Raw genomic sequence first — 24470 nt, forward strand, 5'->3', positions numbered from 1 at the left:
TATAAAAACAATAGAGAAAATCAATAACACCAAAAGTTAGTTCTTTTAAAAGATCAGCAAAATTGGCAAACCTTTAACTACATGGACTAAGAAAAAGAGAGAAAAGACTCAAACTACTATAATTAGAAATGAAAGTAGTGACATTACTACTGAGTCTACAGAAATAAAAAGGATTGTAAGAGAGTACTATGGACACTTGTACAACAACAAATTGGAGAACCTAAATGAAATGGACAAATTCCTAGAAACACAAAACCTCCCAAGACTAAATTATGAAGAAATAGAAAGTCTGAAAAGACCTATAACTAGTAAGGAGATTGAATCAGTAATAAAAACTCTCCCCACAAAGAAATGTCCTGGACCTGATGGCTTCACTGGTGAATCCTACCAACATTTAAAGAAGAATACTAATTCTTCTAAAATTTGCAAAAAAAAAAAGAAAGAAAGAAAGAAAGAAAAGGAGGGAATACTCCCTAACTATGAGCCAACTATTACCCTGATAACAAAGATAGACAAAGGCACCCTACAAAAAGAAAACTACAGATCAATATCCCTTATAAACATTGTTGCAGAAATGCTCACCAAAATACTAGGAAAACAGAATTCAGCAGCATATTGAAAGGATTATACACCATAACCAAGTGGGATGGTTCAACATATGAAAATCAATCAATGTAATGAAGGGGGAAAACCACATGATCACTCCAATTGATGCAGGAAAAGAATTTGAAAAAATTCAACATCCTTCCATGATAAAAATACTCAACAAACTAGAATAAAAGAAAAGTACCTCATCATAATAAAAGCCATTTATGAAGAACTCACAGTGAACATCAGACTCAATGGTGAAAGAATGAAAGCTTTTCCTCTAAGACCAGGAAAAAGGCAAGAGTGCCCACTTTCACCACTTCAATTCAACACAATACTGGAATTCTAGACAGTGCAATTAAGCAAAAAAAAAGAAAGAAAAGGCATCCAAATTGGAAAGGAAGAAGTAAAGTTACTTCTGTTCATGGATTATATGATCTAATATATAGAAAACCCAAATCCACAAAAAAATACTGTTAGAACTAGTAAATTTTCAGCAAGGTAGCAAGTTATAAAGCCAACACACAAAAATCAGTTGCATTTTTATACACTGACAATGAGCTATCTGAAAAGAAATTACAAAAGCAAGTCTATATATAACACCAGCAAACTGAATAAAATACTAAGGAATTAACTTAACCAAGGAGGTGAAAGATTTGTACAATGAAAACTACAAAACACAAAACATTGCTGAAAGAAATTAGATGAGATTGCGTGCATTCAGGGTGGTATGGCCGTAGACTGAAAGAAATTAAAGAAGACAAATAAATGGAAAAGCATCCCATGTTCATGGAGTGAAAGACTTAATATTGTTAAAATGTCAATAATACCCAAAGTAATCTACAGATTCAAAGCAATCCATGTGAAAATTCCAACAATGTTTTTTGCAGAAATAGAAAAACCCACCTTAAAATTCATGTGGAATTTCAAGGGACCCTAAATTACCAAAACAATCTTGAAAAGGAGCTAAAGTGGAACTTGACCCCTGATTTCCTGATTTCAAAACTTATTACAAAGCTACAGTAATCAAAACGGTGTGGTAGGGCTTCCCTGGTGGCACAGTGCTTGGGAGTCTGCCTGCCAATGCAGGGGACACGGGTTTGTGCCCTGGTCCAGGAAGGTCCCACATGCTGCGGAGCGGCTGGGCCCGTGAGTCATGGCTGCTGAGACTGCACGTCCGGAGCCTGTGCTCCGCAATGGGAGAGGCCACAACAGTGAGAGGCCCGCGTACTGCAAAACAAAACAAAACAAAACCAAAAAAACGGTGTGGTACTGGCATAAAGACAGAGATATTGACCAATGGAATAGAATAGGGAACCGAAAAATAAACCCCTGAATGTGGTCAAATGATTTTTGGCAACAGAGCCAAGGCCATTCAATGGGGAAAGGACAGTCTATTCAACCATTGTTGCTGGAAAAACTGGTTATCCACAATGAAAAAGAATCATAGGGAACTCCCTGGTGGTCCAGTGGTTAGGACTCCATGCTTCCACTGCAAGGGACACAGGTTCAATCCCTGGTTGGGGAACTAATCCTGCATGCTGTGTGGCGTGGCCAAAAATAAAAAAGAATCATATACAAAAATTAGCTCAAAACGGATCAAGGACCTAAATGTAAGACCTAAAACAATAGAAGAAAATATTTCATGACACTGGATTTAGTAATGATTCCTTGGACATAACACCAAAGACACGGGTAACAAAAGGAAAAATAGACAAACTGGACTTCATGAAAATTTAAAAATTTTATGCATCAACAGAGTAAAAAGGCAACCCATACAATGGGAGAAAATATTTGTAAATCATATATCTGACAAAAGATTAATATCCAGAATATATAGAGAACTCCTAAAACTTAACAACAAAACTTAATAACCTGATTCAAAATGAGCAAAAGACTTGAATAGATATTTCCCCAAAGAAAAGATACAAATGGCTAATAAGCACATGAAAAGATGCTCAACATCACCAATCATTAGGGAAATGCAAATCAAAACTGCAATGAGATACCACCTTACACCCATTAGGATGGCTACTATCAAAAAAATAGAATATCAGTGTTTGCAAGGACATGGAGAAATTGGGACCCTGGTGTACTACTGGTGGAAATTGGTACAGTCACTATGGAAAACAGTATGGTGTTTCCTCAAGTCATTAAAGATAGAATTACTATATGATTCAGCAATTCCACTTCTGTGCATATACCCTGAAAGTAGGGTCGCAAAGAGATATTTGTACACCCATGTTCATAGCAGTATTATTCGTAATAACTAAACCGTGGAAGCAACTCAAGTGTCCATCAGTGGATGAACGGATAAGCAAAACGTGGATATACATACAATGGAATATTGTTCAGTCTTAAAAAGAGATTCTGCAGTATGTTTTCAACATGCATGAACCTTGGGGACATTATGCTAAATGAAATTACCCAGTCAGAAAAAGATACATACTGTATGATCCCACTTATAAGAGGTGCTTAGAATAGTCAAAATCATAAAGACAGAAAGTAGACTGGTGGTTACCAGGGGCTGGGGGCAAGGAATAACAGGGAGTTATTGTTTAATGGGGATAGAGCTTCAATTTCACAAGATGAAAACAATTACGGGGATGGACAGAGGTGATTTTTGCACAAGGATGTGAACGTATTTGATACCACTGAACTGTACACTTAAAAAATGGTTAAGATGTAAATTTTATGTTTTGTGTATTTTACGAGAGAGAGAGGGAGAGAGAGAGAGAGAGAGAGAGAGGTGGGGGGGAGGGAGAGAGGGGGAGGGGGAGAGGGGGAGAGGGGAGGGGGGAGAGGGGGAGGGGGGAGGGGGAGGGAGAGAGGGAAAGAGGGAGAGGGACGGAGGGAGGGAGGGAGAGAGGGAGAGGGAGAGGGAGGGAGGGAGGGAGAGAGAGAGAGAGAGAAGAGGAGAGGAGAGGAGAGGAGGGAGAGGGAGAGGGAGAGAGAGAGAGAGAGAGAGAGAGAGAGAGAGAGAGAGACAGGCTTCCCTGCCTGTTCCACCTGGGCCGGGGCTACTAACCCTAAAAGGATCGAGCGGGTTCCACGTGGTGTGAGTGGGGCCGGAGGACTGGGCTGCGATGCGCACCACTAGCGGACAGGGCACAGCCGCAGACGCCTCTACAGGCCCGGGAGCACGCGCCTAGGGCTCCCCCTCCCCTGTGGACGCGCGCCCTCGGCCCACTCGCGCAGGGACAGGGCAGGAGCTTGGGTTGCAGACACTGCCCGGACAACTTCACAGCCAGTCCTGCGGGTTCCGTAGGCCAGCAGAGCGCTGGGGCCGTGCAGTCCCCGGAGCAGGCGGAAGGCGGGACCCCTCCCCTCACCCCACTCCCCCGCCCCGTTTCTCCTCCTCCTTCCCCGGCTCCCCTCCCCCCGCGCCCCCGAGTCCCGCAGCCGGGCAGCCAATCCCAGCCGCGCTCCTGCCCGGCTGCTCAGGGTGGTGGCACGGAGCCTGGAGGCGGTTTGGAGAGCTCAATCTTTGCGCCCAGCGGCAGGTAAGGTGCGCGGGGGGGATCTGGGTCACGTCGGGCTTTTCTAAAACCGTCAAGCACTAGCCTGAAAACTGATGCTAGTGGGAGAGCCGTCACCCGCCCCGCTGCCGGGCCCACGAGCCCTCGGCGCCGCCCACCTCGCCCCGCCCGGGCCCGGCGCGGAGCTGGCGTTCTGGACGCTCCGCTGGCCCGGGATCTCGACGTGCTCCCCGGGGAGGGCCTGTCTCAAGTAAACAAAGACCAACTATTAAAAACATTACATCTATGTTTCATTTGTAAAATGGTGATGGTTTCGGTTTTTATGCAGAGGTATTCGGCTCCTGCTGCGGGCGGGTGTCGAGGGCTCGGCCGGAAGGGAATCCGGGGACCCGCCGCGCTGGGGTTCTGCTCCTCGGTAGGAACCCTGCGTAGGTCCCTTAAGCTCTCCTGGCCGCGCTCTCCTCTTTGGAAACAGGAAAATCTTATTATTTCGGATGTTGTTCTGAGGGTTACATGAATTAAGTGCACTCTTAAAAAAAAAAAACTAAGGCTGAGCTCCCAGCAACAACAGGGTTATCTAGACACAGCTATTTTAAAGTACTGATAACCCTGAATTGTTCCACAAAGGAACTAAGGTAGTTTGCAACAAAATGACGTAGAATAGTAACAAGTCAACATAGAATAAATGTAACCGGATATTGGGAGCAGAGGTAATGTAAGACAGAAAATAAGTCCAGGGGAAAAAATAAAGTGTGAACTTGCTGTGAAAATGGAAATGTTCTGGATTTAATTAATTTACATTTAAATAGTGTGTGTCTATATGGAAAACAATATGGAGGTTCCTCAGAGAACTAAAAATAGAATTATCATATGATCCAGCAGTCCCACTCCTGGGCACATACCGGGGACAAAACTATAATTCAAAAAGATACGTGCACCCCATGTTCATAGCAGCATTATTTACAATAGCCAAAACGTGGGAACAACCTAAATGTCTATCGACAGGTGAATGGATAAAGAAGACGTGGTGCGTATATACAATGGAATACTACTCAGCCATAAAAAAGAGTGAAATAATGCCATTTGCAGCAACATGAGTGCAACTAGAGACTATTATACAAAGTGAAGTTAAGTCAGAAAGAGAAAGACAAATACCATATGATATCACTTATATGTGGAATCTAAAATATGACACGAATGAACCTACCTACAAAACGGAAATAGATTCACAGACATAGAGATCAGACTTATAGTTGCTAAGGGGGACGGGGAGGGAGAGGGATGGACTGGTATTTTGGGGCTGGTAGATGCAAACTATTACATTTAGAATGGATAAACAACAAGGTCCTACTGTATAGCACAGGGAACTATATCCAGCCTCCCAGGATAAACCATAATGGAAAAGAATATTTAGAAAAGGACTGTATTTATGTGTATAACTGAGTCACTCTGCTGTATAGCAGAGACTGGCACAACATTGTAAATCCACTGTACTACTTCCATTTAAAAACAGTGTGTGTCTAGTGGCTGCCTTATAGGACATTGCAGGTCTGTATTGTTTTTCTAGTTGAGTCTCAGATTTGTCTCTAGGAAAGTAAACTTGGTCATTTGCATTGTTCCTGTCGTTTGAAACATACTTCCCTCATTCATTCCTCAAATATGAATGGCCTTGGAGGAAGTAGAGCCATTCCTTATAATTAGCTAGAAAGACAGCTTTCTGTACTTCATTATTAGAGCACCCTGATATATTGCCATGTAAAAGTCTACTCAGTTGAGGAACTGGGGCTGGGAGGGATGGAGTCAGTGAATATGGCATAATTTATAACTTTTTTTAGAGTTTTGAATAAAAATATAAATGTTACCTTTATAGCAAAATTTAAAATATATAGATAAGCAAAAAGAAACAATCACTAAAAATTTCACCACTCAAAGACATAATTGCAGTTAAGATTTTGATGTGTATATTTCCAGACCTTTGCCCCATGTAGCCATTTTATTTTCCTTGGTAGGCCCCAAAGTATCAGCTCCCTCCAAGAAAGGAAAATCCAGTCTGGGGGCAAGGGTCGCTTTTATCTTAACCTTTGGACCTCTCAGGCCAGCACCTGGCCCCATCCGAGAAGGTCACCATCTCCCTAATCCTCCTCCCGTACTTCTGCCAGTGGCCTGGCATTGGGGCAGTGGTTATAGGCATCTGAGAGAGCATTTCGGAGAGGAGGAAAGTCACAGCTGTGGTTCATTCCGCATGAGGAGTAATCCAGGGTTCCTCATCCTTGGCACTGTTGATATTTGGGGCTGGCTAACTTGGTTGGGGGAGGGCCGTCCCGTATATTAGAAGATGTTTAGCAGCGTGCTGGCTCACCCCCCCGCCCCTGCTTCTCATCATGACAATCAGCAGTGTTGGTTGAGACCACTTGGGTTAACGGAAATTGCTAAATTATTCATGACACGCACTAAAGAGGTTCATATTCCAGTTTGCACGTAGGAGAAGGACTGAGATCGAAAGAGAGGCATAGCTTAAGCTAAGGAAGCTGTTTAGTCCTGGCTGTACGATTCATTTACGGTGAGATTTTGGTGGGCAAGTATATCAGTTAGGATGGAAACAGGAAAAAACCCACAAAAATGCAAGACACTTTTGAGGGGACTCCATAGAAGAGGGGGTAGGATTCGGGGAACCAGCAAATGACATTGCGACACCCGGGGAGGACAGCTGGCGGGGTGCCATCCCCACCCTGGCCAGAAGGGGCAGGGAAGGGAGTGGGATACCAGAGCTTGGAAGTGGGGGCCAGGTGGGGGGGGTGGGAGCCCTGGAGGAGCAGCCGCCCTCCAGGGCTGCTGTGGCCCTGGCAGAATGCGGCCACTGTCACAGCAGCAGCCCAGCAGATGGGGGATAAGTTCACCAGCCTCTCCCTTTGTTACGAGTCCAAGTTCGTACTGTTCAGCCTCATGACAGGCCACTAAATTGAGAGCTAAAGTGTTAGGGCAAGGAATAGCAGCTTTTTTGGAAAGCCAGCAGACAGAGAAGATGGTGGACTTGTGTCCCAAAGAACCATCTTACCCCCAAGTTAGAATTCAAGCTTCAGAGGGGAGGGGGTGTGGCAGGTTGTTGCGAACTTCTTGGTGGGCCAGACCGGGAAGGGGATGTTCTTGCAGCTGTCCAGGTAGGTCTGCTGTAAACCTCCAACAAGAGGAATGTGATTCCCTGTTGTGCAACTTTTTATCTCTGTATGAATGAAAATTGTTATACGTTGAAAGGTCAAGCCTGGGAGGCAGAGCCTTGGGAATGTGCTATCATGTATATTTCAGGCTGTCGGCAACATTCTTTTACAGAGTAGTAGAGCCAGCATGAGGAAGCACAGGCAGCAGAGCGCAAAGGTGAGAGCTAAAGGAATAGATCCAGTATGGGGTCAGGTTTGTTCTTCTCTGTGACACCTTTCCCCTTCTGTACCCACGGAGCTCCTCCTCTGGCCAGTCCCTAGTGGAAGCGGGAGGGTGAAGCAACCCAGGTGATGCAGCCTGGGGAGGGGGTGGGAGCAGGGCCGATGGAGAGCCACCAGAACCACGGGTAGCATGTGACCTAAAGCCTTCTGCGTCTGTAGAAGGAAAGTTTGAGGGCTCTAACTCTTAAGGGTTACCAGGGGAGGAAAAGGAGATAGGCAAAAAATGTTTTTTGAAAATTAAAACATATAACACACGCAGGCCACTGCTGCTTCTGACCTCTGACTCTGTTTCAAGCAGCAAGGTCAAGCCATGCTGTTTTAGCTACTGCAGGATTTTTTTTTTTCCAGCTTTACTGAGGTATAATTGACCAAAAATTTCTGAGATAAAGTATACAGTGTGATGATTTGATATACAGATACATTATGAAAGTATTCTCTCCAAGTAAATTAACACACGTTTACTGGTTTTGGTTTTGGTGAGAACATTTAGGTTCTACTCTCAGCAGATTTCAGTTATTCAAGACAGTGTTATCAACTATAGTTACCATTAGATTCTCAGACCTTATTCATTTTGTAACTAAAAATTTGTGCCCTTTTATCAACCTCTTCCTATTTCCCCTATACCCCAGCCCCTGGGAACCACTTTTCTAATCTCTGTTTCTGTGAGTTTGGTGTTTCTTTTTTTTTCTTTTAGATTCCACATATAAGTGATACCATGCAGTATTTGTCTTTCTCTGCCTGGCTTATTTCACTTAGCATAATGCCATCCTGGTTCACCTATGTTGTCAAAAATGACAAGATTTCCTTCTTTTTTAAGGCTAAATGTTTTTCCATATATTGTCATCCCTTGGTATCTGCAGGGGATTGGTTCCAGGAGCCCCCGTGGATACCAAAATCCTTGGATGCTCAAGTCCCTTTTATAAAATGGTATAGTACAGTGAATATAGTTCGTTCTTCCTGTCTGTGGATTTCACATCCTCAGATATTGAGGGCTGACTGTATATGGATCACATTTTCTTTTTCCTTTCATCCGTCAACACTTAGGTTGTTTCCAGGTCTTGGCTGTTGTCATAATGCTGCAGTGAACATGGGAGTACATATATATCTCTTCAAGATAATTATTTTGTTCCCTTTGGATATATACCCAGAGGTGGGATTGCTGGATCATACAGTAGTTCCATTTTTAATTTTTTGAGGAATCTCCATGCTGTTGTCCATAGTGGCTATACCAGTTTACATTCCCATCCACAGTGCACAAAGGTTCCCTTTTTTCTACACCCTCACCAGCATTTGTTATCTCTTTTCTTTTTGATAATAGCCATCCTAACGTGTGAGGTGATTTCTCTTTATGGTTTTGATTTCAGTTTCCTCATGATTAATGATGTTGAATGCTGAAAACCTTTTCGTGTACCTATTGACCCTTTGTATGTCTTTGGAAGAATGCTTATTAAGTTTCTCTGCCCATTTAAAAAAAAAATTTTTGGCCGCAGTGCGTGGCATGTGGGATCCTAGTTCTCCGACTAGGGATCGAACCCATGCCCCCTGCAGTGGAAGTGCAGAGTCTTAAGCACTAGACCTCCAGGGAAGTCCCTCTGTGCATTTTTAAATTGCATTTGTGGTTTTTGCCATTGAGTTGTATGAGTACCTTGTATATTTTGGATATTAACCCCTTATCAGATTTGTGGTTTGCAAATATTTTCTCCTTTTCCATGGCTTCCTTTGCTGTGCAGAAGCTTTTTACTTTCATGTAGTCCGACTTGTTTATTTTTATTTTTGTTGTCTTTGCTTTTGGTGTCAAATCCAAAAAACTCATTGCCAAGACCAAAGTGAAGGAGCTCACCCTTTATGTATTCTTCTAGATTTACAGTCTCAGATCTTAGGTGGTGCCATGCAAACTTAAGGATTGCTTTTTCTATTTCTGTGAAGAATACCATTGGAATTTTGATAAGGATTGCTTTGAATCTGTAGACCACTTAGGGTAGTATGGACATTTTTTTTTTTTTTTTTTTTTTTTGGTACGCGGGCCTCTTACTGCTGTGGCCTCTCCCGTTGCGGAGCACAGGCTTCAGACGTGCAGGCTCAGTGGCCATGGCTCACGTGCCCAGCCGCTCCGCGGCATGTGGGATACTCCCGGACCGGGGCACGAACCCGTGTCCCCTGCATCGGCAGGCAGACTCTCAACCACTGCGCCACCAGGGAAGCCCTGGACATTTTAATAATATTAATTCTTCCAGTCCATGAGCACAGAATATCTTTTCATTTATTTGGGTCTTTTTCGATTTCTTTCATTCGTGTCTTACAGTTTTCATTGTAAAGGTCCTTTTTTAATTGAAGTTTTGTTGATTTCTGCTGTACAGCAAAGTGATTCAGTTATACATACATATACATTCTTTTTTATGTATTCTTTTCCATTACAGTTTATCACAGGATATTGAATATCGTTCCCTGTGCTATACAGTAGGACCTTGTTGTTTGGCTCAGCCTTTCTTACCTGTTTTGATGTGGATATATTCTCATTCACCAGATATGTAGGAGTCACTAAGCTAGTTTCTGGATCTCTTTCAGAAGGGATTGCTCCCAGTGTAGCTGTACATTCAGTGTGTCTGTGGCAGAAGGGGAGCTCGGGAGCCTTCTGTGTTGCCATTTTGGTCAAATTTACTGCAGGATTTCTTTAAACTTCTTAACCCTGCATGTTCCAACTCAGTTGTGTTGTTTGGTGCACTATTATAAAACATATCTTTGCTGGTGCCTGAATAAACAGTTGGATATTTCCTATATATCTTGTACAGAATGATTTTTCTTGTAGCTTAACTGTTTACTTTTTTTCAGTTACCATAGAAACCACATCATAATACCTCAGAGTTTGAAAAGGGCTTATAGTTTCTCACCTGATAACTGAGAATGTGCAGCATCTTTAAAAAAAAAAGCCTGAGGGCCTCCCTGGTGGCGCAGTGGTTGAGAGTCCGCCTGCCGATGCAGGGGATACGGGTTCGTGCCCCGGTCTGGGAGGATCCCACGTGCTGCGGAGCGGCTGGGCCCGTGAGCCATGACTGCTGAGCCTGCGCGTCCGGAGCCTGTGCTCCGCAACGGGGGAGGCCACAACAGTGAGAGGCCCGCGTACAGCAAAAAAAAAAAAAAAAAAAAAAAAAAAAAAAGCCTGAGAAATATATACATGTATCAAATTATCATAGGTACAGCTTAAACTTATAGGATGTTATCTGTCAATTACACCTCTATAAAGCTGGAAGAAAGCTGCATAGGAAAACAAAATAGGCACAAAACAGCAGAAAAGCATCATGTGCTCAGTGTAGAGCATAACATGATTTATGCAATTAACATCAAGGTCACAAATAACACACTGTGAACTCTTGCTTATAAAAAAAAATCTTGACTGATCTGCTAAGGAAAGAAAATACATTCTTTCTAGCGAGTTTTTAAATTGTTAAAGACAAAAGTTACATTTACAGGGATTCCTTCTGGGTGGAAGATTTATATGCCTTTGGCCCCCACCACACACACCTGTCATTTGTGCCGTGCTCGGATGTTCCAGCAGTTTGTCGTTTCCAAAAGCACTTGGCCAGGGGCTTCGCTTCCCTGGTGGCGCAGTGGTTGAGAGTCCGCCTGCCGATGCAGGGGACACAGGTTCGTGCCCCGGTCCGGGAAGATCCCACATGCCGCGGAGCGGCTGGGCCCGTGAGCCATGGCCGCTGAGCCTGCGCGTCTGGAGCAAAGCACTTGGCCAGAAAGAACTCGTCTTTCGGCAATAGGAGACCAAGGTCTTGACCTGGACTTTCGGGGGATCAGTGCCTAATGACATGTATGGCCCCCCGGGATGTCCTGGTCTCAACCCACTTTTAAAATTTAGTCGCGCTGCAGTTGCATTGTTTGCAATTTTTTGAGTTAATAAGCTGCTCTTTTAAAGAATGGACACACCGTGGTAAGCCTAAATACAGGGTACCAGATGTTCATTCCTTAGTAGGAGTGCTTCGACTCCTGGTGTAACATTTCTCTTCTGGTATATCAAGAACACTCTCAGTAAAAGGCAAAAGGTTTTGAAATGGCCACGAGAAGGAACAGGAGGTACATGGAGCAGGTGGGAGGGGCTTGAAAGTTGGGGTGGGAAGGACAGTGCCTTCTGTTTGGAGAGAGTGCCACGGAAAGCTTTACCTGTCCAGCACTGTTGTGCCTGGCGTCTCAGGGCAGCAGCTTTACTAGCTCTGATAACCTGAGCTTTGTCCTAGTTCATGTGTGTCTGTCTGCCCCTGAGAGAACCAGAAGAGAAGCTAATAACCAACCTCCAGTTAACCAAGCCAAACATGGAAGAAAGCTAAAGCAAAGGAGAACAAAATAATAGAAGTGAGTTAGAATTTATGGCACATCAGCACTGGAAGAGTATGTGGGGGTCATTTAACTTTGTCTGAGCTCATCCCCCCAACCCCCAGCTTTTTCAAGGTGCAGGAACCAAGTTGCTCACAGACCATGTGCCCTGGCCTCTGTCACAGAGCTAGTGGGTACCCAGGCCAGGTCTAGAACTAGTCTCTTCTTTAAAAAATTTATTTTATTGAAATATAGTTGATTTACAATGTTGTGTTAATTTCAATTGTACAGAAAGTGGTTTAGTTATACACGTATACACACTCTTTTTCATATTCTTTTCCATTATGGTTCATCACAGGATATCGAATATAGTTCCCTGTACAGTAGCACTGTGTTGTTTATCCATTCCATATATACTAGTTTGTATCTGCTAACCCCAAACTCCCAATCCATCCCTCCCCTACACCCTCTTCCCCTTGGCAACCACAAGTCTGTTCTCTATGTCTGTGAGTCTGTTTCTGTTTCGTAGATAAGTTCATTTGTGTCACACTTTAGATTCCACATATAAGTGATATCATATGGTATTTGTCTTTCTTTTTTGAACTTACTTCACTTAGTATAATAATCTCTAGGTCCAATTCCCAGAGGGTAGCTTGTCTGCTGCAGGAGATACGGGGCAAGGAGAAACCTATTTGAAAATGCTTTAAGCAGGTTATTTATGCAAAAGTGTCGACTTTTTTCCTTTAACTGTCTAGTGAACCACCGCAGCCTGAGCTGTTATTTGTAATTATGCAGTAATTCAGGAACTAACTTGAGATTCTTCTTTTTTTTTTTTTTTCATCTTTATTGGAGTATAATTGCTTTACAATGGTGTGTTAGTTTCTGCTTTATAACAAAGTGAATCAGTTATACATATACATGTGTTCCCATATCTCTTCCCTCTTGCGTCTCCCTCCCTCCCACCCTCCCTATCCCACCCCTCTAGGTGGTCACAAAGCACTGAGCTGATCTCCCTGTGCTATGCGGCTGCTTCCCACTAGGTATCTGTTTTACGTTTGGTAGTGTATATATGTCCATGCCACTCTCTCGCTTTGTCACAGCTTACCCTTTCCCCTCCCCATATCCTCAAGTCCATTCTCTAGTAGGTTTGTGTCTTTATTCCTGTCTTACCCCTAGGTTCTTCATGACACTTTTTTTCTTAAATTCCATATATATGTGTTAGCATATGGTATTTGTCTTTCTCTTTCTGACTTACTTCACTCTGTATGACAGACTCTAGGTCCATCCACCTCATTACAAACAGCTCCGTTCCGTTTCTTTGTATGGCTGAGTAATATTCCATTGTATATATGTGCCACATCTTCTTTATCCATTCATCCGATGATGGACACTTAGGTTGTTTCCAGCTCCAGGCTATTGTAAATAGAGCTGAAACGAACATTTTGGTACATGTCTCTTTTTGAATTATGGTTTTCTCAGGGTATATGCCTAGTAGTGGGATTGCTGGGTCATATGGTAGTTCTATTTGTAGTTTTTTAAGGAACCTCCATACCGTTCTCCATAGTGGCTGTACCAATTCACATTCCCACCAGCAGTGCAAGAGTGTTCCTTTTTCTCCACACCTACAAGCAACTCTATGCCAATAAAATGGACAACCTGAAAGAAATGGACAAATTCTTAGAAATGCACAACCTGCCAAGACTGAATCAGGAAGAAATAGAAAATATGAACAGACCAATCACAAACACTGAAATTGAAACTGTGATTAAAAATCTTCCAACAAACAAAAGCCCAGGACCAGATGGCTTCACAGGCGAATTCTATCAAACATTTAGAGAAGAGCTAACACCTACCCTTCTCAAACTCTTCCAAAATATAGCAGAGGGAGGAACACTCCCAAACTCATTCTACGAGGCCACCATCACCCTGATACCAAAACCAGACAAGGATGTCACAAAGAAAGAAAACTACAGGCCAATATCACTGATGAACATAGATGCAAAAATCCTCAACAGAATACTAGCAAACAGAATCCAACAGCTCATTAAAAGGATCATACACCATGATCAAGTGGGGTTTACTCCAGGAATGCAAGGATTCTTCAATATACGCAAATCAATCAACGTGATACACCATATTAACAAATTGAAGGAGAAAAACCATATGATCATCTCAATAGATGCAGAGAAAGCTTTCAACAAAATTCAACACCCATTTATGATAAAAACCCTGCAGAAAGTAGGCATAGAGGGAACTTTCCTCAACATAATAAAGGCCATATATGACAAACCCACAGCCAACATCGTCCTCAATGGTGAAAAACTGAAAGCATTTCCACTAAGATCAGGAACAAGACAAGGTTGCCCACTCTCACCACTATTATTCAACATAGTTTTGGAAGTTTTAGCCACAGAGAAGAATCAGAGAAGAAAAGGAAATAAAAGGAATCCAAATCAGAAAAGAAGAAGTAAAGCTGTCACTGTTTGCAGATGACAGGATACTATACATAGAGAATCCTAAAGATGCTACCAGAAAACTACTAGAGCTAATCAATGAATTTGATAAAGTAACAGGATACAAAATTAATGCACAGAAATCTCTGGCATTCCTATATACTAATGATGAAAAATCTTCTTTTTTCTTTAAGTGGCTTCCCCTAGAGAGACATACCATATATTTCTGGGTGGGAAGGCTGAATGAGTGATCCTAATTTAATTTACAAATTTGATGCAATCATAGGCACAGTTCCTATGGAAATTTTTTTTTTTAACTTGACAGAGCTGTTCTAAACTTCATCTAGAAGTCTGAGCGAGCAAGACTAGATAAGAATACTGAACAAGTTAGTGAGAGAACTTGAACTACCAGAGAGCAAAACATATTGTAAAGCCACAGTCAGGTAAACAACATATTATAGGCATGGGAAGCCGGGTCAGTGGCACAGCCCAGAAGGTGAAAGAATAACTATATGCATAAGAATTTAAGTATGAGCCACTGGGGGAAAGAATGAAAGAGTCAGTAAATGATGTGAGAACAACTCAACTATTTGGGGAGATTACAGGAGAGTCTTATCTCATGCCATATACCAAAATATAATTTAGATTGATTAAAACTAAACATATAAAGGGGAAAAAAAGTTAAAAATCTAAGTGAAAATTAAAATGTATATGTCTTTCTAAACATAATACTAAAAGTCAGAAACTTAAAGGCTTTTAGGCTTTTAATATTATTTAAAATATTTTCAATATTGTTAAAAATATTAAACCCTTGAAATAAAAAACAAACCAGAGTAAATCTTCTTGCACCCCAATGTTTATTGCAGCACTATTTACAATAGCCAAGACATAGAAGCAGCCTAAATGTCTACCAATGGAGGATTGGATAAAGAAGATGTGGTACATATATACAATGTAATATTACTCAGCCATTATAAAGAACAAAATAATGCCATTTGCAGCAACATGGATGGACCAAGAGATTATCATACGAAGTGAAGTTAGTCAGACAGAGAAAGACAAATATTATATAGTATCATTCATATGTGGAATCTAATTTTAAAATGATACAAATGAACTTACTTATAAAACAGAAACAGACTCACAGATTTCTAAAACAAACTTAACAGTTACCAAAGGGGAAACGTGGAGGGAGGGATAAGTTAGGAGTTTGGGATTAACATACACACACTACTGTATATAAAATAGGTAACCAACAAGGGTCTACTGTACAGCACAGGGAACTCCACTCAGTATTTTGTAATAACCTATTATTATGGGTAAAGAATCGAAAAGAGAATGAATATTTGTATGTGTATAACTGAACCACTTTGCTGTACACCTGAAACAAACACAACATTGTAAATCAACTCTACGCCAATAAAAATAAATAAATAAAAATAAAATACACTAGAGTACAGGGGAAAAAAGTAAATCTTCTTGTTATAGGGTTAGGTCTTAGATCTTTTAGAATGTATTAAATGTAGAATAAAGTTCTCCCTGGGTTCTGTTCAGACTTTAACGGGTCTTGGCAGGACAGTGGGGAGGAAGGGAGAGATGTGTGATGGGCAGGGAGGGTGCTGAAAGGTGGCCTGGGGTTGCTGCCTACCCCAACAGTGCCATCTTATTACAAGGGAAGTTGAAAGTTGGAGAAGATGTATGGAAAGAATCCTGGCCAGGATACCCCTGTTGAACGTGCTTTATAAGTAATAATGCAATTCACCCTGGTAATCGACTGCTGGTGCCTAAGGTGGTAAGGTTTCTAGGTGGGGTCCTTTCTCATCCATGTGCATCTCTGCAAATTGGTTTGGTTTTGTTTTGCTTTCCCCAGATTCTGTGGGAAAGGTAGTAAAGTTCATAAGTAATGTTTTATTGACTTTTTATAGGAAACCTTTTCTGGAAGTTGTTATTAGAAAGGGAAGGCAAGCAGCAGTAATGTTTCTACAAGAACAAGGGCTCAGGGCAATTTAGTGATTTCTCCTGTGGGGACTGGAAACGGAATTGGAAAGCAGTGGTTATTACAAGATTCTGACTATATCAAGAGTTCCCTGTGCTCTACAGGAGGTCCTTGGTTATCTATTTTACGTATAGGAGTGTGTATCTGTTGATCCCAAACTCCTCATTTATCCCTCCCCACCCATTTCCCCTTTGGTAACCATAAGTTTGTTTTCTGTGTCCGTGAGTCTATTTCTGTTTTGTAAATTAGTTCATTTATATCATATTTTAGTGTGATATCTTATGATATTTGTCTTTCTCTGTCTGACTTACTTCACTTAGTATGATCATCTCTAGGTCCATCCATGTTGCTGCAAATGGCATTATTTCTTTCTTTTTTATGGCTGAGTAATATTCCATTGTATATATATGTACCACATCTTCTTCATCCATTCATCTGTTGATGAATGTTTAGGTTGCTTCCGTGGCTTAGCTGTTTTTTATATATATATATATATATATATATATATCTCACATATATGTATAATATACATATAATATGTATGTATATGTGTGTATATATAACTAAATGACTTTGCTTTACACCTGAAACTAACACAGCATTGTAAATTAACTGTACTGCAATAAAAAGGTTAAATCTTGAAAAACAAATTTTTAATTAAAAAAGAAAAATGGGGGCTTCCCTGGTGGTGCAGTGGTTGAGAGTCCGCCTGCCGATGCAGGGGACACGGGTTCGTGCCCCGGACCGGGAAGATCCCACATGCCGCGGAGCGGCTGGGCCCGTGAGCCATGGCTGCTGAGCCTGTGCGTCCGGAGCCTGTGCTCCGCAACGGGAGAGGCCACAACAATGAGAGGCCCGCATACCGCAAAAAAAAAAAAGAAAGAAAGAAAAATGGGAAGCAGTGGAATTGCTAGGTCAGAGTTCGCTTGCTCACATTTGGAATTTTAATAGATGTTGCTAAACTGCTGTCTGTAGAGATGATACCTACCTATAGTTCCCCAGTAATAGGTAGGAGTTCCCTGGTGGTCCAGTGGTTAGGACTCTGAACTTTCACTGCTGGGGCCTGGGTTCATTCCCTGGTTGGGGGACTAAGCTGTGCGGCAAGGCCAAACAAACAAACAAAGAAACAATCCGAGATATTTGACCAACACGTGGCACATGTTTTGATCTCTGTCAGTGTGACTGAGCATCTAGGTAAGGTCATTTCACAGCTGAGGTTGAGCACTGTTTTCAGAGTCACCAGAGTTTCCTTGTTTGGGAATCAGAGAGCCTTTTAGAGCTGGAACAGACCTTAGAGATGAAGTCCAGCCATTCAGCCTACACATGGAGAACCTGTTTGGCTGTGGTCACTTGGCTAGTCCATGACCGAAGCCAGACCAAACCCCAGGTCTTTTATTTATCATAAAAGCTCTCTGGGTGTGTGTAAGACAGTCCTGGAAAGGTCCCTGGGGCAGTCTGGGTTTGGCTCCACAGCCAGGAAGCTGGAAGTTACAGCACAGGGCCACAACACCGTGACTGTAAGGCCAAGTGCTTTAACTCACCCTGAACTTCAGATCCCTCATCTGTAAAATGGAGTTGATATTAGCCTTTTTGCCAAGGTTTCAAAGATTAGGATTCATGTAGATAAAGCAGCTGACACAAGTTGTCTCACAGCTGTTATCATCCTCCTCATATTTCGTTATCTGACTTCCCCACCCACATGTAGGGGACACTTAACACTAACATTCTTCTTTTTTTTTTTTTAAGTTTTATTAGGACACGGCCAGACCCATTTGTTACACATTGTCTATGGCTCTTCCCTTGCCTGTTTCTTTTTTTTTTTTAATAAATTTATTTTATTTATTTATTTATTTATTTTTGGCTGCTTTGGGTCTTCGTTGCAGCGCGCGGGCTTCTCATTGCGGTGGCTTCTCTTGTTGCGGAGCACGGGCTCTAGGCGCTCGGGCTTCAGTAGTTGTGGCACACGGGCTCAGTAGTTGTGGCTCGCGGGCTCTAGAGCACAGGCTCAGTTGTTGTGGCACACAGGCTTAGTTGCTCCGCAGCATGTGGGGTCTTCCTGGACCAGGGCTCGAACCCGTGTGTCCTGCGTTGGCAGGTGGATTCTTAACCACTGAGCCACCAGGGAAGCCCTGCATCATTCTTTTAAGTATACAGAAGCATCCGTTCTAGTATAAGAGGGGACCTTGGGGGTTGGCAGTGTTCTTTAGAGAAACATGACTGGTGTGATGTCCCCAGGGGGGCCAGTGACCACCTGCCGGTGTCAGATCAGACACTGGCCTGGGTGCCCTCACTGGAGGGCACAAGGTGGTGAAGGCATTTGGGGAAGATGGGGCCAATGGGACAGGAAGTGGGGGGAGAAGGGGGGTGGCCAGGGAGAGTGTCGGCAGGGAGTTTGAGGAGGTGCCACCAAGGTCCTGAACCTCTGCTTTTGTCTTCGCAGCTCCTGCAGAAAGAGACCAAGATGAACGCAGAGGTGAGTCCTCTAAAAGGACCCGTTTAAGGATGCTTTTTTTTTGTAGTGTCCCTCATTTCTCCTTCACAGAGTGTCTTCTTTCCTCCAGAGTTTTTGGAAACGTCAGCACAAACTTGAAAACGTGTCCCCTCCTTCCTGCCACCACACATGGCTCCAGGTGATATGGGAAGAGTTAGGCTCCTCTGAGTTCTTATCTGTGTCAGTCCAGCTTCAGTTAGATTAGGATTTATCTACTTCAGTTTATCCTGAAACAACACTCATGGGTTAGGGGTAGAGTGGGCCGGGCCCTGGGGGCTGCTGGGCCCTTGTGTTATTCTGGGGACACTTAACCCTGCTTACAAGGACCTTTCTCTGCATCATCTCCCTGTCGTCTCACTTCCACCGAACCTGTTCTTCGATCCAATGAGATACCTAGTCTCTTTGTCCCTTTGTTGTTTCCTGACCCATCAGCCCCTCCTGCTCTCACTCCCTTCCAGGTCCAGCGTAGATCGTGGGGTCCACCTCTTCAACTGCTATTGTGCTCACATCTCCAACTGCTTCTCCCCTTGTCCTCTTGATCCCCCATGGCCAACCCAGAGGCTGTCCCCACAGGATGGTGGTCTTGGGTGAGTGGCACAGCTTCATGCTGTTTGCGGCTGGCAGAGGTCTCAGGACCTCATCTGGGTGCTCAGCACACCCACCAGGCCCCCTCCGGAGCCCCAGGCATCCCTCTTTTCCTTTGCCCTAAACAGCCAGGTCTGGTCTTCCTCACCCCTCCCAGCTCCCTCCTCACTCTTAGCACCTGGGTCACCTTTTACTTTACGGAGAAAAACTGGAACCATCAGCCATCATCTCTCTCAACTCCTGACTCCCTGGTTGTCTTGTTCCTTTTTTCATAGTGGAAGGGATGCTTCTCAGTGACAGAGCTCCAGGCTGCGAGTACAGGAAAATGCAGTTTAAGGTGGTTTTTATCCTGGAAGTCCAGATGGAGGGCAGGCTTCAGGGTGGGTTGATCCAGTGGCTCAGCCATCTTATCAAGGACGTCCAGGATCTTGTCATCTGTCTACTCTCATCCAAGTGTTGGCTTCATCCTCGAGCTAGCATCCCTCAGGGTTCTAGGATGGCTGCCAGCAGGGGTTGGGACTACGTGCTTCCTCATTCACTCTGAGCGGGAGAAAGACGTGGCTTCCTGCAGCTCTCCCGGAAAAGTGGGAACCTCCTTTCCTGAAGCCTCCACCAAACTCCTGCTTAGGTCTTGCTGGCCAGAACCAGGTCACATGCCCATTCCTGGACTAATTAGTGTGTCAGAGGAGCCAGGATTTTGCCAACTGGCTGAGACTAATCAGTCCCACCTGGTGCAGCTTCCCCCTCTACCCCAGGGCTGGATCTGGGAAGAAGGAAGGCGAGTGGACACTGGGAAAGGACCCATTGCATCCCGTCCCAGACATTTCTGGTGAAAGCGTATTGACTGAAAAACACGCACACCTAAAAGTTGAGAATTATGTTTTATTCTGCTGACTTACGGAGGACTTAAGCCCGGGATACAGCCTCTCAGGAAACTCTGAGGGACTGCTCCAAAGAGGTAAGGGACAAGCCAGGATATATAGGGTTTTTTGCCCCCCAAAAAACCCCCAGGCAATTGGAACATCAAAAGATTACTGTTAAAGGAAAACAGACATCTCAAGTTAATGATTTATCACTTTTCTATATATGGGAAGACGCAAGAGTCTAGGCTTATTGAAATCATTCCTTTGATAGGCACCTTAGCTATCTAGGGTGCCTGAGAGCAGTATCCTGCTCTTTCTCCATCCTGAGTCCCCTCAGGATGCACCTCGGGGGCAGCTGCAGTGGCTGAGGGCTTGATGGCCTCAATCGCCTTTCTTTACTGAAATGGCAGGCGACACTCTTTGTCCACACTCTGAATTGCAGACTCTGCTGCCTGTTCAGACCTTGTACCACCTCCCTGATTACCTCCTTGACCGGCTGCACTGTTGGGCTCATTTCTACTCGGTCTTTCCCATCAACATTTCCAACTGCTTTAGTTTTAGTTTTTACTTTCTTCAGAACAAAGCAACACATGAGGTCCTGTCAAGCTACCGTAATCCTATTTTTCTCATTCCCTTCAGAAACTCATCTTTAATAGTAGTTTTTGATATAATTCAAAAAGATACGTGCACCCCTATGTTCATAGCACTATTCACAGTAAACAACCTAAATGTCCATTGACAGAGGAATGGATCAAGAAGATGTGGTACATATATATAATGGAATACTACTCGGCCATAAAAAAGAATGAAATAATGCCATTTGCAGCAACATGGATACAACTAGAGGTTATCATACTAAGTGAAGTGAGTCAGAAAGAGAAAGGCCAATAGCATATGATATCACTTACATGTGGAATCTAAAATATGGCACAGAAGAACCTATCTACAGAACAGAAACAGACTCACAGACATTGAGATCAGACTTGTGGTTGCCAAGGGGGAGGAGGGGAGGGAGAGGGATGGAGTGGGAGTTTGGGGTTAGCAGATGCGAACTATTATATACAAGATGGATAAACAACAGGTCCTACTGTATAGCACAGGGAACTCTAGTCAATGTCCTGTGGTAAACCATAATGGAAAAGAATATAAAAAAAAGAATGTAGATATGTGTAAGACCAAAAAAAATAGCTTTTAAAAATTTTAGTTGTTTAATAATGTCAATACACAGACCTAGTACAAAACTCAAAAGGTATAAAGAAAACGTTAAATAGTCAAAAGCGAGTCTCCCAACTACCCCATCCCCCCAGCCTCCTCCACCCCAGGGCTGGCCTCTCTTAACCATTTTCTGGGGCCTCTGCCGCCTTATCCGAAGGCCCTGTAACTCACTCTAATTCTCATGTTCTTGGAAGTTGTGAAAAAAAAAGAGTAAACACTTAGCATTAATATTAAGCTCATAGAACCTGGCCTGGTAAGAATTCTATCAATCATCAGCCACCCCTTCTGTTCTATAATTTTGACCTTCCCTTTGGTGCCTTTTCTCTCTCAACCTTTTAAAAATATTCCCAGACCTTGGGTCCCCCTCTCACTACTCTGCCTTAAACACCCTGTGACCACCTTCTAGTGGTGGTGGTCTCCCTTCTCACTTCCCTCTCCTGTCTCATCCCAGGGCAGCCTGACGTGGTCCTCGCTACTCCAGTAAAACTTCTCAGAGCTCTCTCTCTGGAAGTGATAGCTCCCTCATGTGAATTTCCATCACCCTTCATTTATCACTTCTTTTGTTACCTTCCGTTCTTTGACTTGGAGTAGAACTGTCTGTGTGCCTTGTTCATCTTCGCATCCCCACAGCACCTGGCATGATGCCTCAAACACCGTGTTTCCTCACTAAATGGCAGTTGACTAAATGATGGGATGATTCAGAGACTGTTTAGTCATCTTGTGATACATTCCAGAGCTTGGGTGGATCAGGAAAAATGTAGAGGAAGGAAAACTTGCAGAGACTTGAGGCTGGCTGGAGAGGGAGGGAGGAGCAGGGTCTCAGCCGTAATCAGCCCTTTGGTCTCAGAGGATTTGTCCAGTGCAGGAATGACTCCCAGGATTTCCAGCATGTCAGGACAGAATTTGCAGAGCCACTGGCCTTTGCCCGGAAGTTCAGAGCACAGCCAGTCAGGTGGGGTGGGTGGTTGGAATCTAGCACAGAACATGATGACACAGGTCAGGGTGGGACGGCCAGGTGGAAATGCCCAGTTCGCATTTCTTCCTGGGACTGGAGCTTGGAGGAGAGGATGGCTCGCAGCACATGATGTGGGAGACTTCAGCATAACGGTGGTCCTGGAAACCTTAAAAGTGCGAGACATCCCTCCCCCACTCTGGGAATATGGGGAAAAGAGAAGAACAGAAGGACAGGATTGAGCACTGGGGAATGTGCAACACTAGGGCGCAGGATGAAGTGTGAGAAGGAAACCTCACCGTGAGACGAGGGAAGACAGGGAAGGAGCGAATTTAAAGAAGGTCCCCTTGAGTGTCAAATACGAGTTGAGGTCCAGGAGAATGCCGCTGAGGGAAAGCCCTTGAACTTGGCAGTGAGAAGATCTGAGATGCCCTGTGATACGGCAGAGAGGTGTGGTAGTGAAAACCAGCTTACAGTTGGGCTAGAAGGGTGAGTGGAGGAAGCAGATGCGGCCCGGGGGTATGAGCAGCCGGCTGATTTGGGGGCAGTGGACAGGCCACGGGCAGGGACGGAGCGCACTGAAGACCAGGCAGCAGAGGCTGCCCAGCTCTGTAGCTGGAGCCTAGGACAGGAGCAGCGAGTAAGCCCAAGGCTGTACAAACTGTAGAGCTCTCATCTGCTCAGAGCATCCCTCGGATTTGTATATCTATTTTAAGTGTTTGTATTTTGGATAACATGCATTCACATGATTCAAAATTTTAAAGAATTTAGGGAAAAAAAAAAAAGATTTACTCTGGGAAGACCTCTTCTTTCCCAGCTACTCTGTTATGCTCCCAGGCAACCAGTGCTACTGGTTTCTTGGCTATCCTTTCAGAGAGATTCTAAACATATACAAGTATTTTTTCCCTTCACCTGCCTCGCCCCCTTGTTGTTGTTTTTTTACACAAACTAGAGCACATATCTTACACTGGTCTGTATTTTGCTTTCCTCAGCCAACAATATATCTTGGAGATCAGTCCCCTCCAATACATAAAGAACTTCCTTGTTCTTCTTTTTTTTTTTTTTTGTGGTACGCAGGCCTCTCACTGTTGTGGCCTCTCCCGTTGCGGAGCACAGGCTCCGGACGCGCAGGCTCAGCGGCCATGGCTCACGGGCCCAGCCGCTCCGCGGCATGTGGGATCTTCCCGGACCGGGGCACGAACCCGTGTCCCCTGCATCGGCAGGTGGACTCTCAACCACTGTGCCACCAGGGAAGCCCCCTTGTTCTTTTATACAGCTGTGTAGCATACCATAATTGTATAACCAGTCTGCTATTAACAACATATACATTATTTTCAGTCTTTTGCTGTTACAAGCAAGGCTGCAATAAACCTGGGTCATTTTACTTGCATATATGCTTTAGAAATGGATTTCTCTGAGCAAAGAATATTTGTGTGATAAACATTGCCAAGTTGCTCTCCACAAAGGTTGCCTGTTTTTCTCTCCCTCTGGCAACATACAAATACGCCTGTTTTCCCAGGCCAGTGTGTTATCAAACTTACTGATTCTTGTAAACAAGTGAAAAACATTAGGTTGTCCCTCCTGACTATTTGAAATCTTCATACCCCATCCTGGAGTGGAAACCCAGCACCTGCCCTCAAACCTCCCACCTTGAAGTTCTATAGTGATTTTACATTTTCTTCTACTCTCCTCACCTCAGAATAATTTTTTTTTTTTTCTGAGTTGGCAGTACATGTGTTCGTTTTTTTCAGTACGCGGGCCTCTCACTGTTGTGGCCTCTCCCATTGCGGAGCACAGGCTCCGGACGCGCAGGCTCAGCGGCCATGGCTCATGGGCCCAGCCGCTCCATGGCATGTGGGATCTTCCCGGACTGGGACACGAACCCGTGTCCCCTGCATCAACAGGTGGGCTCTCAACCACTGTGCCACCAGGGAAGCCCATTGTGCATGTGTTCTTAATCCTAACTTTCTCTAAATTCCATCGTCAGATCTTGAGCTCCAAACACTCAGCTTCTCTGAGTCCAAGACAGGGAGAGCAAGCTCACTCTGTGACTATCATTTGGTCCCCAATTAGTTTTTGAGTCACTTTGCTGTT

The 24470-nt window shown here is 43.9% G+C and overlaps 1 protein-coding gene across 2 annotated transcripts in view; it reads left to right on the top strand.

Annotated features, from left to right (window-relative positions):
- Positions 1 to 3639: 3639 nt before the first annotated feature.
- Positions 3640 to 24470, top strand: part of BLVRA (biliverdin reductase A) — a 59917-nt gene continuing 39086 nt past the window's right edge. Inside the window, exons 1-3 of one of the 2 annotated variants that reach the window (XM_082631801.1) lie at positions 3640 to 4091; positions 7371 to 7439; positions 18711 to 18743. In XM_082631801.1, the coding sequence (XP_082487927.1) occupies positions 7410 to 7439; positions 18711 to 18743 (63 nt within the window). In that variant the 5' untranslated portion in view covers positions 3640 to 4091; positions 7371 to 7409. The remainder of the gene's footprint in view (positions 4092 to 7370; positions 7440 to 18710; positions 18744 to 24470) is intronic. The other variant, XM_082631802.1, reaches the window with a different exon arrangement.

The sequence above is a fragment of the Mesoplodon mirus genome (genome assembly GCF_964341445.2).
Source record: "Mesoplodon mirus genome assembly, chromosome: 9".
Taxonomy (NCBI): domain Eukaryota; kingdom Metazoa; phylum Chordata; class Mammalia; order Artiodactyla; family Ziphiidae; genus Mesoplodon; species Mesoplodon mirus.